Source organism: Plectropomus leopardus, chromosome 24, assembly GCF_026936395.1.
Source record: "Plectropomus leopardus strain MGB_pleo_1.0 chromosome 24, ASM2693639v1, whole genome shotgun sequence".
Lineage (NCBI taxonomy): Eukaryota > Metazoa > Chordata > Actinopteri > Perciformes > Serranidae > Plectropomus > Plectropomus leopardus.
In genome coordinates this window covers 7,451,379-7,464,179 of record NC_142199.1, presented here as the reverse complement: position 1 = coordinate 7,464,179, position 12,801 = coordinate 7,451,379, and the positions used below count along the sequence as shown (strand labels likewise).

General features: G+C 39.4%; 2 protein-coding genes across 9 annotated transcripts in view; both read right to left on the bottom strand.

Annotated features, from left to right (window-relative positions):
* The window catches only part of LOC121962788 (ras-related protein Rab-9A-like), a 69,002-nt gene extending 65,880 nt beyond the window's left edge, over positions 1–3,122 (bottom strand). For all 8 annotated transcript variants that reach the window (XR_015775963.1, XR_015775959.1, XR_015775960.1 and 5 more), the window contains exons 1-2: positions 2,977–3,122; positions 558–592 (exon numbers count right to left, since the gene is read on the bottom strand). The gene's annotated coding sequence lies outside the window, so the exon portion shown is untranslated. The remainder of the gene's footprint in view (positions 1–557; positions 593–2,976) is intronic.
* Positions 3,123–3,375: 253 nt separating this feature from the next.
* On the bottom strand, positions 3,376–7,173 carry tceanc (transcription elongation factor A N-terminal and central domain containing). Its single transcript, XM_042513348.2, has 2 exons — positions 6,920–7,173; positions 3,376–6,622 (listed from the first exon to the last, which is right to left on the bottom strand). The coding sequence occupies exon 2, from the start codon at positions 6,615–6,617 to the stop codon at positions 5,637–5,639; it is 981 nt and encodes a 326-aa protein (XP_042369282.1). The 5' UTR covers positions 6,618–6,622; positions 6,920–7,173; the 3' UTR covers positions 3,376–5,636.
* Positions 7,174–12,801: the final 5,628 nt, after the last annotated feature.

Genomic DNA, 12,801 nt, shown 5'->3' with positions numbered 1-12,801 from the left:
TCCAAAATAGCTTCAATAAAGAATTCTAAAGGAGATTCAACGGTAAAGCTGTACACTAATACCATTAAAAGTAGAAATATGCGTTCACACAGTTTCAAAATTATGTTTATCTTTATCAGACAATATTAAACTGCCTTCCAGCATGACAGTATGGCATTATAATAACTCAGTGTGCAGGAATATTCCTTCAGGAAAGACTTTATTGATGTTTACCTTCAGCCTCACAGATAAAGTTGTGGTTGAGATAAGAACAAACTGCTTCCTAATCAGCTTTCACTTAATCACAACTGCCTTTAAGGAAGTAAAACTAACTGTTTATGTTTCCCTTCACGCTCAGACTGTGAGGAGAACTGAAGTCAGTCGACTAACTAATCCTGTTAAAACAGCCACAGCCCACTCATTACACTATGCCACTAATAAACGTCCCACACTGTGTGTATTAATATGTTGTGCTTGAAATGATCCGTGCTGGACATCACATGGACACTGATCACAGGACCAGTAAGTCGTCCACAAGTGAATCAACAACAGGAAAAAACAAAGAGTTTAAAACTCACCGTTAAACCAGCGCACAGATCATTTTGTCACCAATCTGAAACAGAGAGAGAATTTGACTCAACACAAGTGGACGAGGAAGTTCTCCCACTCTCACGCTCAGCTGCAAGACACTAATGAGGATATAAGCAGAAATTTAAGCACGTACCACACACTCGCATGCTTAACATACCAGTTTAAGCTAAATGGTAATCATTCCACCCACATACCAGAGGAAATCTGTGAGATGAAAGTGGGAAATTTCACCCAGAGCGAGGAGGAGCTGTGTTACGTCAACAACCTCATCCATCACAGTTAGGACAGATCCATCACTGTTACTGTCACTCACTCACTTACTGTGTTTGAGTACATGTTTCTGGATAACAAATAACTTAACCCTTTAACTGCCAGCTCAACTGTTTGGTAGAGCACATTTTGAGTCACAATATCTTGATTAAAAATGTGTTGAATTCAACTCAACGTCATTGAGCCATCTCTACCATTTGGTTGAGGTATGCTATTCTAAAATAATCCACTAGATGTCGCTGTGTCTTTAATCTGCCTTTTCAGTTCACCTCCTACAGGAAGTTAGGAACAATAAAGATCACACTAGACATGAGGGCTCTGTGTGGTGGGATTTTTAAAAGTTAGGCATATTTATTCCACATGTTAAAGAGGTCAAAATGAACAGATTTCTGTAACTTAATATAAAATATTAAAATCTTATAAGGGTCAAATAATTCTTTTTAAAACATGCTCTACAAAACGGTTGATTTGACCTTCTTCTATGGTAAAGGTGAAGCTCAGCTAATGAAACTAAAATTGACTACTTGCTACAATAGTTGTTGTTAAATGCATTTAATGTTATCCATTTTATATATGGTGAAAAAAAATCACAAGTATGATTTTTTTTTTACTGTCTAAAACCAGGTTTTACCAGCTTTTAACAGTAAATGATTTGTAATTTTGTTTTTTTTCTGTTTTAGAATTGCCATTAATGGCCAGCTCACCCATTTGGTGGAGACTTATTTTTTAAAAAAGTATGGGGTATAAAAATAAAATAAACATTGTAGTTATGGTAAACCTATTACTAAAACTATTAACAGGCAAGCAAAATCGTTGGCACTATTTTTCTAATTATCTGCAATAAAAGACTACATTACAAAAACATCTACTGCTACTGTCACTACATGCAGCAGGAGTGTGCATGCAGTCTGCAGCCAATTAGGACAAAATTGGCCAAATCCCTTGTTCCTTAAGAAAAGTTAGGCTACTTTACAGACTTTAAATACATGAATGAAGCAACGAGTTAAACTCCTTCAGCGGCACTGTCACATGAACTGGCAGCCATAAGCATGTTGAGCCCAGGGACAAAATTGGGTAAATGATGTCTTTGTCCTGAGACCTTTAAACACAGACTGCAGGGCTGCTCCTGTCAATTCTTCTGGGGAAACATTAACATTTTATTAAAAAGCAGCAGAGGCAGGAATGAATGGAAACACTGGAGTCATGTTCCTCATGTGCTACTATTTAAACAGAAGGCTGATCTTTGGGTTATTTCCAAAAAAGTCATGAATATTTCCAACAACCAAGCAACCACATGATACAATTTGAGCCTGCAAAATGTGACATTTATATCAATGTTTAAAAGTCAGAATACTAAATCAGCAGGGTAATCGTTTTCTCATTCAGAGACATGCCAGAGGAGCTGAGTGCAAGACAATAACATATTTGCAATAAAAAAAGAAATGTAATAATATTGCACAACAGCTATCAAGGTATTATGGAAGAAGATAGCCTTTTATGGTTCCAGTGATAGGAACATAACGTTTTCACACTTCTCATAATTACAACAATAATAAATACAGTTTTGTTTGCACGACAGTATTATATTCTTATTTTATTTATCTATTTATTCGCTGTTACTAGTTAACAACCATCAAGTTCCATTTTCGGACACAGTTTTACCCCGACGAAGTTAATGTTTATGCCAATTATTCTTCTTTACCAACACTTTAGTGTATTTTATCACTTTTATTAATATGTTAAAATGAATTAAAGAGCATGACATGATGGTAAAAGACACAACGACGAAGAAAACACGAATAGTTAACCGTTACTCAAGTTACTACTGCCGGTTTCAGTTAGCTAGCTTAAATTTGTGCTAGTTTCGGAGTGTAGAAACAGGTGTTTAACACTCCGAAACTAGCATACACTATCAATAACTTGGCTGAATATTGAATATCGCTCACTGTTTAGTCGCTGTCAATATGCAAATAACACCAAAATGTAAAAGAAGTAAAGCAAAAGAAGCTTTGTCCGATAATGGAAGCTTCACTGTAAACCGTAGCTGTTCGTTAATGGGCGCGCTAACATTAAAACGACAGAAAGTGGGCATTTTTGCGACTAATATTAAACGTTTTGTCGTCTAATTGACTGTACCTGTCGGTGTGGTGGTCACAGTCCGGCTGCTGCGGTCAACACCCCCTCTTCCATCCCTGTAGAGTGCAGCTGTTAGCCGGTGACATGTCACTCCGGTGTCCCCGCCGGTGTCTGTCCCCGCAGCCGCTGATGACGCTCACATGACCCGGCGGTCACGCCTCCTCATCATGCGCAGGCTGGATGTCCCGCACTGCATCCACTGACTGTGCTTTACATCTTTTTTTCTGAGCTTTTGTAGATTTAAGATTAGTTTTCTGACACAAATCAATTTTTAAACATGGAAATAATAAAGGTCAGGAGTGGTTCTTAACAAGCTCCCTCCAAAGGGCCCCTAAATTAAATATGAAGGGCCAAAAGATAAAGTTATAAGAAAGAAAAACAAATGATTGTGACACACAATTAAGTGGATTTTTCACATTTATCTCTTTTTTTTCTCTGAAACACAGTATACCTCCACCACTTCAGACACTCAAACAGACAGTAGGCAATTTTTTATACACCATTAATCCTAAAGGTCAAAAATGTCTTGCCTTTATTAAAACCCTAAAATAAAGCAGCTTGATTGAATTTTAAACCCCATATTTCTTTTGCATGAAGAAACAACCTGTCATTCATCATAATCTTTGGGAACATCTAGGTTTTCCCTCTTCACAGTGCATAAAGGCTGCATTTAATCAGTGTAATCCACCTGTTATTATTATTATCATTATTATTATTATTATTATTATTACTATCATTATTATTATTATTACTGTATACATTTTGTGGGTGTTTTTTTCTGGGTAATGCTGTCTTCTTTTTTTTTTTTGTTTTGTGTCTCTTAAAGGACATTTTGTGTCACTTTGAGGTCATTTTGTGCCCCATTGCTCAAATTTTTTGTCTTTTTGTGTTGTTTTGTGTCTGATTGTAGTTGTTTTCCCCTTTTTGCACTAATTTTTTGTCTCTTTGCTGTTCCTTTGCAGCTCTTTAAGTTCTTTTCTTGTTCTTCATTTCTCCCTGGTGCCCCTGCTGCATGGAAAAATGAGCAAAGATGATCAGCATTTATGCAGTTTTGCAAGCTTCTTGCACTTGGTCAAGATTCACCAAAGGAGCCTGAAATGTATTATCTCTGTCTGCAGTGGGTTTTGTCTGTGTGAAAAATATAAATGGCAACAAAGCAGAGATTTCAAAGTCTGCTGTGATTGAAAGGTTGGAAACCGTCACCCAACACTCTAAAGATAGGGAGCATCTGAGAGGAGACACAACACAGAGAAAAGTCAGAGTGCCAAGATACTAAACAGCCACACTCTGACTGTATCTGCCAGACAAGATATTGAAGCTCCATATCTAATGAGAACCATGAGAAGGGGATTTTATCTTTGGACATCCCTGATTTGTCCTTTTATAACCAACTGAGCCTGCTGCAAAGCACAGGAAAGTTCTGTTGAGCCAGGAAATGTACAGTAAATGCCTGGCGTGACGTCACAATGACGTGTCAACGAGTCACGGTGCCACGTCGGCTGAGTGAAAGACCACGGGATATCCACCCCTGAGGCTGCTCGGGAAGGCAGATTACTGACTCACATGCTCACCGTTTTCTGAGGTCACATGTCTCATCCACTGAAGCTGCAAATGAATGGGATATTGTAGGAAGCTCGGGGCATGTTTTCTTTTTCTTTTAAAGGAATTTAAGTGTGACTTACAATATGTGCAACAGACAACTTCCTCAACATCAAGAAAATGATACATTAATGAGGTTAAAAGGTCAGGATTGTAGAGTCTTTACATCATCCTCTGACCAGAAAATGTAAGAAATAGGAGCCAGGAAAAGCAGTTAAATGAGCATCTGCAGATCAACTACAGGAGACAGGAAATGAATCAGCGGGAAGATGATGATGATGAGAGCTACTTCTCTAAAAGTTGTGGTTTGAGTCTGCAGCTGCAACAGGCAGTGACTGCTTTTCAGCAGAAAGGTCGCACACGTTGGGCTTTTAGTCATGGACTTACTGCCAAAAGCACACACAAAATAAAAAGCTTGCATCCTCAAAATGTTTTTTTTAAACCACAAGTATGTGCTCCATCCTGCAAGAATGCTCTGTCCTTTGTTTCCACTCTGCATTCCTCTGACCTTCCCTCCTGTTTCTGTGTTGGAGAAAATACTTGAAGCATTTAGCAGGCTGCATAAAAAATGTCTTATTTTGTTGGTTTTGCATTCAGTATTAAAAACACATATGAGCACTTTTGGGTTCAAATCTTGCACCTTTTTAAGATATAAGAAAAGAACCACAAAGCTTTGACTACAATGTTTTCAACTCTTAAAAAGTGTCACAGTCTTTACAGAATCATGAAATCTTTTGACTGAAAACAGGAAAACCACAAACATGATGGCAGTTTCACATGATGACAAAAACAGTGGAGCTGAGATGATAAAAAATTTAAATACAATTTTTTTAAAAAACAGTCAAAATGCTCAGAATTCATTCATTCTTTCAGCTCCTCAAAAGTGAATTTTTGCAGTATTTTTTAATGTCCAGGAGGCTTTTTTAAAAATAAATATCCATATATTTCATTTTAATTTTATTTAAAAAATATATAATCTATTATCTACATTGTTGCTGATTCATTTACTGTGATCAACTCATTTATTTATTGACATTTGTTAATTAATCTGATACTTGTGTTCAGAGGCAAACCCAGGCGCTGTGGTACCACTGCTGCCCACACCCGCTGCAGGTCACAAAGGTCATTGAGTCATCGTCAGGGCCGCTCTGCCTCACCCATGCAGGCAAAAAAAGAGCCCCCCTGGACACCTGCGTCACTCTACAGTCAGTCCCCCCGCATCTTTTACATATTATCTTCTGCGTCTGTGTCCCTTCTACACCTTGTGGAAGCTGCCTTTCGCTCACGCCGCGGGACGAGTACTCCTCCCTCAGCTGCCGGAGCTCTGTGCTCGCCATCTCTTCAGCAGACATCCGGGCGAATGTCTCAGGTGACAGCGAGCCGCTCAGGAGGCCCTGGCGAAGATGCCCATTTTTTGGATTCCTCAAGTTGGCCACCTTACTCCGCACACAGGCTTTGTATTTGACCGTGGTGGATTTGTGGAGCTCGTGGATGCAGCGCTCGATGTCTGTAGCCAGCTCTGCAGCCTGGTGGTGATCAGGAAGTTCGGAGCAGAGGGCAGCAAGAAGGAGCTGAACACATTTGGATCTTATTGATGAAAAACTACAAGATGCAGAGGTGCTCTCTGCAGTCGAACAAAGAGTCTGAGGGCCATCTTTTGCCACTAAGGATGTTTGTTCAGGAGCTGCCTTGACGCTCTCAACCTTACTCTCTTCCTGCTCAGAAACTCCTCCATCGCCGGCGTCCCCTGGTAGGGAAACCCTTCGACAGAGCTCCTCGGTGCATTTCACACCTTGTCTATCTTTGCTGTACTGTCTCTTCCACTTTGACAACAAACACTTCACTGCCTTCTTTACACTGTCATCAGAGCAGCTCTTCAGGAGCCTGTAAAGCACTTTAACAATGTCTGTCGTTTCCAGCTGCTCTGCCGAGACGTTCGACTTATCAAGGTCACCAAGGAGGGTCAAGATGTTCCCATAGCTTCTGTCTGAACTGGATCTCTCGATCTGCAGAGCACAGTGGACTATTTCTTTCACATCCATGGTGGCTGCACACAGAGAGATAGAGATTAGACACCTAAAGGAGCAGTGTGTATGATTCAGGGGGTTTTCGTGGCATCTCAGGGTGAGGATCACAACATGCAATACTTTAAGGTGATTGAACACTAAAGAAAAGATACTCAAAACAAATATTTCTACTAATAGTCAGTGTGTATAAACACACTGGAGCTTGAAATAACAAAATAACACCTAACTAAAGATCTGCAACTTAATGCACATGCCCTTGCAGTATGCACCACTTAACATACAAAAATATGACTTTCTCTGTGTTTGTGTTAGTTTACCTGTTTGTGGTTTGCAGCTTCTTCACAGAAGCAGGACGACTGCTAAAGACGTCTGCAAGGGAGCAGCCATGTTGGATCCGTCTTCAAAACAGGAAGTTGCCTGAGTTCACCTGTAGATGGTGCTGCAGCCCCACAGAATGAGACACTCATGAAAGAAGTTAAAGTTTCTAATGAAGGAGTTAAATGTGCTGAGCTGAGCATGTATAATATGTTTCCATTTTATTTTTTCTATATTATATATATATTTCTCTAAAGAATGGAGATTAATGCACTCCTTTTAAATGTGAGTCTGAGTCCTATAATCCCCTTTTAGTGCTTTTTTTGTGGTGTGTTAAATCCATTATTGTATCATAATAATAAGGCCTTGCAGTTGTGCTATGATTTGTCTAAAATGCACTGCAGGATTATATGAGGATTTAGGTGTGTGAATTTGGCTTTTCATGTCTTTCCCAACACAAAATCAAACGAAATTTCTGTGTAACTCTTTTCTATGCGCTGACAATAACAACAAAGCTGGATTAAAGTCTGTGTCAAAGCACAGAAAGAGGTGACGGTGTAAATATTTAAAAAAGAGGTCATTTCAAGGACATTAATGTATCAATATGTGTGATTATGGATGTTTTTCCGGATGGTTGTGATGCTGAAGGAGGATTCACAGACAAACAGCAAACGGACTCCAGACAAGAATCTAAGAGTGGACGGTAGCTGCTCAGCTGTTGTGCAATTACATGTTATGAAAGAAGAGGATGATGAATGAGTGTAGAGGATAATTCATGGTTGTGGAGCTCAATGCTCCCATGCATCAAAACCACAACAGTGGACTGAGCAGTTTGCAGGTAGTTGTTATTTTGTCTTCAGAGCCAATTAGACAGTTTAGTATAATGACACACTTGAGAGTGACGTGTGTGGATGAAAATACAGAAACTCTGGGTGGTCAAAAAGTTGCACATATATTCGGTACATATTATTCAAATGGGGAAAGTAAAATCACTGAATTGACTTTTATAGCAAACTTTTTACTTGTCAAAGTAGAAGGAGCACAGATGAAACTGATGATATTAACAATGGCTCAGTTCTATAAAGTGTCCCAGTAAGCTGTGCACAGGTACAGCTATCATTAACTTTAGTGAATGAAACTGCACTTTTCCTTCTATGACATGTCAAAATGTAGGTGCAAAAACTGAGAACAACTTAGGGACTGTATGGAAAGTGGGGTTAGGGTTGGGGGCTGAAATAGGGGGTTAATGTTTTACTTTTTTATAATAATTATATTATAACTTGGAATTATATGGCGCCTTTCAAGGTGCCCAAGGCTGCTTTGCAGAATAAGAAAACAAATAAACAAAGGTGCAACATGATGCAAAGGAAGGTTGACATTAAATATATATATGGGGTCCTTTCCTGCTTTACCAAAATGTCAGATAGCCCGCAGCTCCGACTAATGACTGATGTCATTATTAATTAATCAGTTTTCTCAATTACACACTTCATCTTCAGTAAATACATAAATAAATAAAATATCAGAAAATAGCGAAAAATGTCTTCAGCAGTTTACCAATATGCAAACTGAAGTCTTACAAAGTCCTGTTATGTTTGACCAACAAGGCATTTTTTAATACATTGTATTATTTAGACACAAGGCAAATCAAAGCGCTTTAAAGGTGCGTGGAAAAACATTCAATGTTAGACATCAAGAAAACCTTAAAAGTGCCTTTAAAAGACAATAAAAGCAAGTACAGTTTTGACATGTCCTCTCTTGAATGAACTAAAGACATCAAGAGAATTAGGTCTGGACATTTAACACAGAAGCGTTCTCACCTACTAAAAAAAACGATGTTTGGTTTACTGCGAAAGGTGGTACCTTGGTAGACTTTGCAGGAAGCAGAACATGATGCAGATTAGTCTACGGTCTGGTAGCAAGTTCGGAATTTGGTCATTGACAACATAGTCTCTTGCGGTTCTTTTAGTTTGTCTGATGATTTTGGCTTCGGTCCTTAACAACATCTCAAATCTTTTCATCTCCTCAGTTATACATTTTTGTTGGTGTCTTTGTGTAAATGACTCTTCTTCTTTAACTTCAGATGTTTCATTTCTTTGGGTGATCATCATAAATCATATAAACACGCTCACTTGCTCACTGCAAAATTATGAATTACAGCGAAATCATTCACAAATTGGATCAACTGGACATGTTGCAGAGTAATTTACTGTTGGCTGACTAATCCATCAAATTGTTTAAGCTCCTCCCTCAAGCAAATAGAAAAGATAGTCAGCCCCTTTTTCTGACCCCTTCCACGACCCTAAACATTTTTGTACAGTCCCTTGGGAGAGAGCTCTCACGACAATACACTTTAATAAAATTATTCTGCCTTTGTAGGATGTATTATTATCACATTTTCCATGAACTTTTTGATTAATTTGACAAGATGTCCATAATATTCCTTTGGGGTGGCTCCACTGACTGTCCCTGAAAAGCTGGCTTCCTTTGTGTATATAAATTAAAGATTATATGGATTAGAATTTGTGTTTTCATCTCAAAATTGCCCTTTAATTCACATTTAATAGCAGCGCCATAAATCAAACTACACTCCCATCAAATTATATATGTTATTATTCAGACACAAATAGCTCTGTGACACATAAATAGATGAGCAGAGTGTCATTACGTAATCTGAGGTATGACATCACCCTCTTAATCTCGTATTAAAAATTAGCTTTTAAGGTTGATGCAGCTGGGGCCAATAGCGGTGGAGGCCCCCGTGGGAAAATTGATATGGTGTGTCTTCGTTTAATAGCCTCTGGCTCACACGTCTTCAAAGTGCTGCTTTTAACAAACCCCAAATGGAAGTCATAGCTTCCAGGAGGCTTTTAGCAGCGTTAATGTTTAACTTTGATTTCCAAGAGTGCTGGCTTAAGGAGCTTTCTATCGGCAGTGTGCTACTTTGGGTATTCATGTTTTTGTGGCCTTGTAGCATTGCGTTTTTGGCCATTGATAAGTGGATTGAGGGTCTTACACCTTAAACTATGTTGTTTCTACGTGTTTGTGTGTGTGTGTGTGTGTGTGTGTGTGTGTGTGTGTGTGTGTGTGTGTGTGTGTGTGTGTTGAGATGGGTGGGGTCCAGTTGGGCCTCCAGTGGACACATGTAGGTGACAAAAGACCCTCTTTCAGACGTCAACACACAGCAGGCCCCGTGCCTTTTGTTCCCCCGACCACACATGACTGGAATTCCCAAAAACACACACAAGGCTCCTCAGATTTTATCAAGTCATTTCACTGCAGCCTGGCTCCACTTGTGCACTCCTTATCTGTGAGAATGGAATTTTACCAGCACGCCGCCGCTGTGGCGCCCATCCATTGACAGGTGGCGCTCTCTGCAACAGTTTCATTGGAGCTCTATGAGGAAGTGGAGTCCTGCTGTATCACATCCTGCTTTTGTTGTCCCCGCCTCTTGTGCAGACCACGCCACACTTGGTACGCATGAGCACACGCACACATGCACACACACACACGCACACATGCACACACACTCACTACCCCGCCCTGAGCTTGAGAAATCCTGAGGAGGAGGAGGGAGGCCTTTCTTGTTAAAGTGATCAGTTTCTTCATGGGCAGACATTCATGACAACATGGTAAGTCCCTGCAAGCCCCCCCATGCACACACAACCTGAACACACACATACAGCACAAGTGTGTGTTGTGCTGTATGAATGTGTGTGTGCACATTAAGCAGCACAAAACAATAAAAGATGTCGACAAACATGGTGAAATCACAAGTTGTCGCTGTTTCTTTGTCTCTCATTTTCAATCACTGCAATATTAGATCCACTTAGGGACTGTACACAAATTATTAGGGGGGAGGAGAGGTTAAAAAGGAGGGAGGGTGTTTATTTATTTTTTCTTTTTGTTCAGCGGAGGGCAGTCTGACTATTTTGGGAGAATAGAAAATTCCCCATAACACAAAATGTTCTCTTCATTTCCTCCTTCACTGTCTTTAGCATCAGCACAAAAACAAAACAAAAAAAAAGTTCAAGTTGGCCTGACTTCTAATTCAAGTTCATTCAGGGTACAGCACAGAAGTTTTCATTTCACTTTAGTTTTTTATAACTTTACATCATCTTAAATTCTTTATACTTTGCTTTTTTTATGGTAAAGCGAGTTGTTCAAATAAAATAGTATCATATTATTTGGAGTTACTGGGGGAGGATGTTGCATGTTAAGGTCAATGGTGGGATACAAATATAAAAATGCTGAGGAGGGTCTATGTACAGTGCTGTTCCTATTCAATTATATTTTATTAGATGTAACACTGTGGAGCAAAACTGCAGCTGCTGCGAGAGCACACACGTGTGCCTGTTTTAGGCTGTGGATTTAATGCTGTGAGAGCAATATCAGCCTCTTTCTTGTATCTGTGCTTAATGCTCCTGACAGAGTGTGTGTGTGCGCGCCACAGAGTTTGTGTGTGATGGGGAGGGGGGGGTTGCCTGGCTGCCCCCTACCCATCACACCCACCCATTGCCATCACACCCACCCATCATGACCTTGAGGGTGATAACAGATGACTGGAGTTGATGTTTTTTTCCGTCTTTGTTTCCTTTCTCTCTGTGTCCGCCTCTGGCTTCGTTCTGCTGTGACTGACACTCTGAAAGGTTTCTGTGTTTCTATTTTAGGATTTATAAACCAGACAAAGTGTCACAGTCTTTAGCTCGTTCTTATTATCAGTCTGGCACTGCCTCAGGCAGGAAACCCCAAACATGCAACCACAAAGACCAGAGACTGTTGTGTCTGTTCTGGGTTCATCATAATGTTGTCCTTTTCTGATAAAACTCTTGTCGAAACCAGAGACAAAAAGGAAGAATAGCTGATATCAGCTCATTTGTGATTTGCTGTACAGTGGACTCAAATGCAGAATCATGAGATACAGTAACACAGACATTTATGTTCCTTTTGGTTGTCTTTTTTCTTGTGCTGCGTTTAGACACCTTTCACAAGCTATTTGACCCTTTGAAACCTCAGCAGATTGGTTTGATTTTTTTCTAAAACATAGGGGAAAAAAGGCTATGGTCATATATATATATATATATATATATATATATATATATATATATGTGTGTGTGTGTGTGTGTGTGTATATATATATATATATATATATATATATATATAGAGAGAGAGAGAGAGAGAGAGAGATACACATTTTTTAGCACTTTTCTAAGGTCATTTTTGTGTTGTTTTTTGTTGTTGACTTTCTTTTGTTTGTCTTTGCTTATTCTACGTATTCTTATTTTATTTTATAATAATTAATAATTATAACATTTTTATACTTAAATTATGTTAAAACTTTTTCAGTAATTGTTAATTATATCCTGTTAAGTTGCTTGTTGCCTACTCTCCATGTTTTTCAAAGAAACCAAACCATTTTACTTAGGTTTTAAAAAGTTGCATCCTCCAACTGCCAGTTTATTTAACAAGCTCTGTTAACTAATTAAAACAAAAGCAGTGACCTTACTGATAAAAGGAAAATATGAATTGATTTTAATGCTGCCACTCATGACTCTGCTCTCTGACGTACCAATCCTCTGTGGTCACAGCCATATGTTCCCCTGATGAATAAACTATTACCCACACTGATTCCCCACATTTGTTTTCCCATGAAACCCCCTCTCTCCCACACACACCAACTGGACACATGCTTGGCCTTATGGGAAATCCACCGCCACCCTGGACCACAAATAACCACATCCTCCCTGGATGATGCTCACAGTTGTGCTCCTGGTCAGTAATGTGATCACAGTGGAGGGGAGCAAACTGTGCACAGGTGTGAGGGGGCGAGCACGGCACAAAGTTTGGTTCAGCTGTGCGGATCACCAGATAACGCCAGCAACAA

Bases quoted from the DNA above. Each gene is read 5' to 3' on its own strand.
- tceanc (XM_042513348.2), bottom strand. From the start codon at position 6,617: ATGGATGTGAAAGAAATAGTCCACTGTGCTCTGCAGATCGAGAGATCC.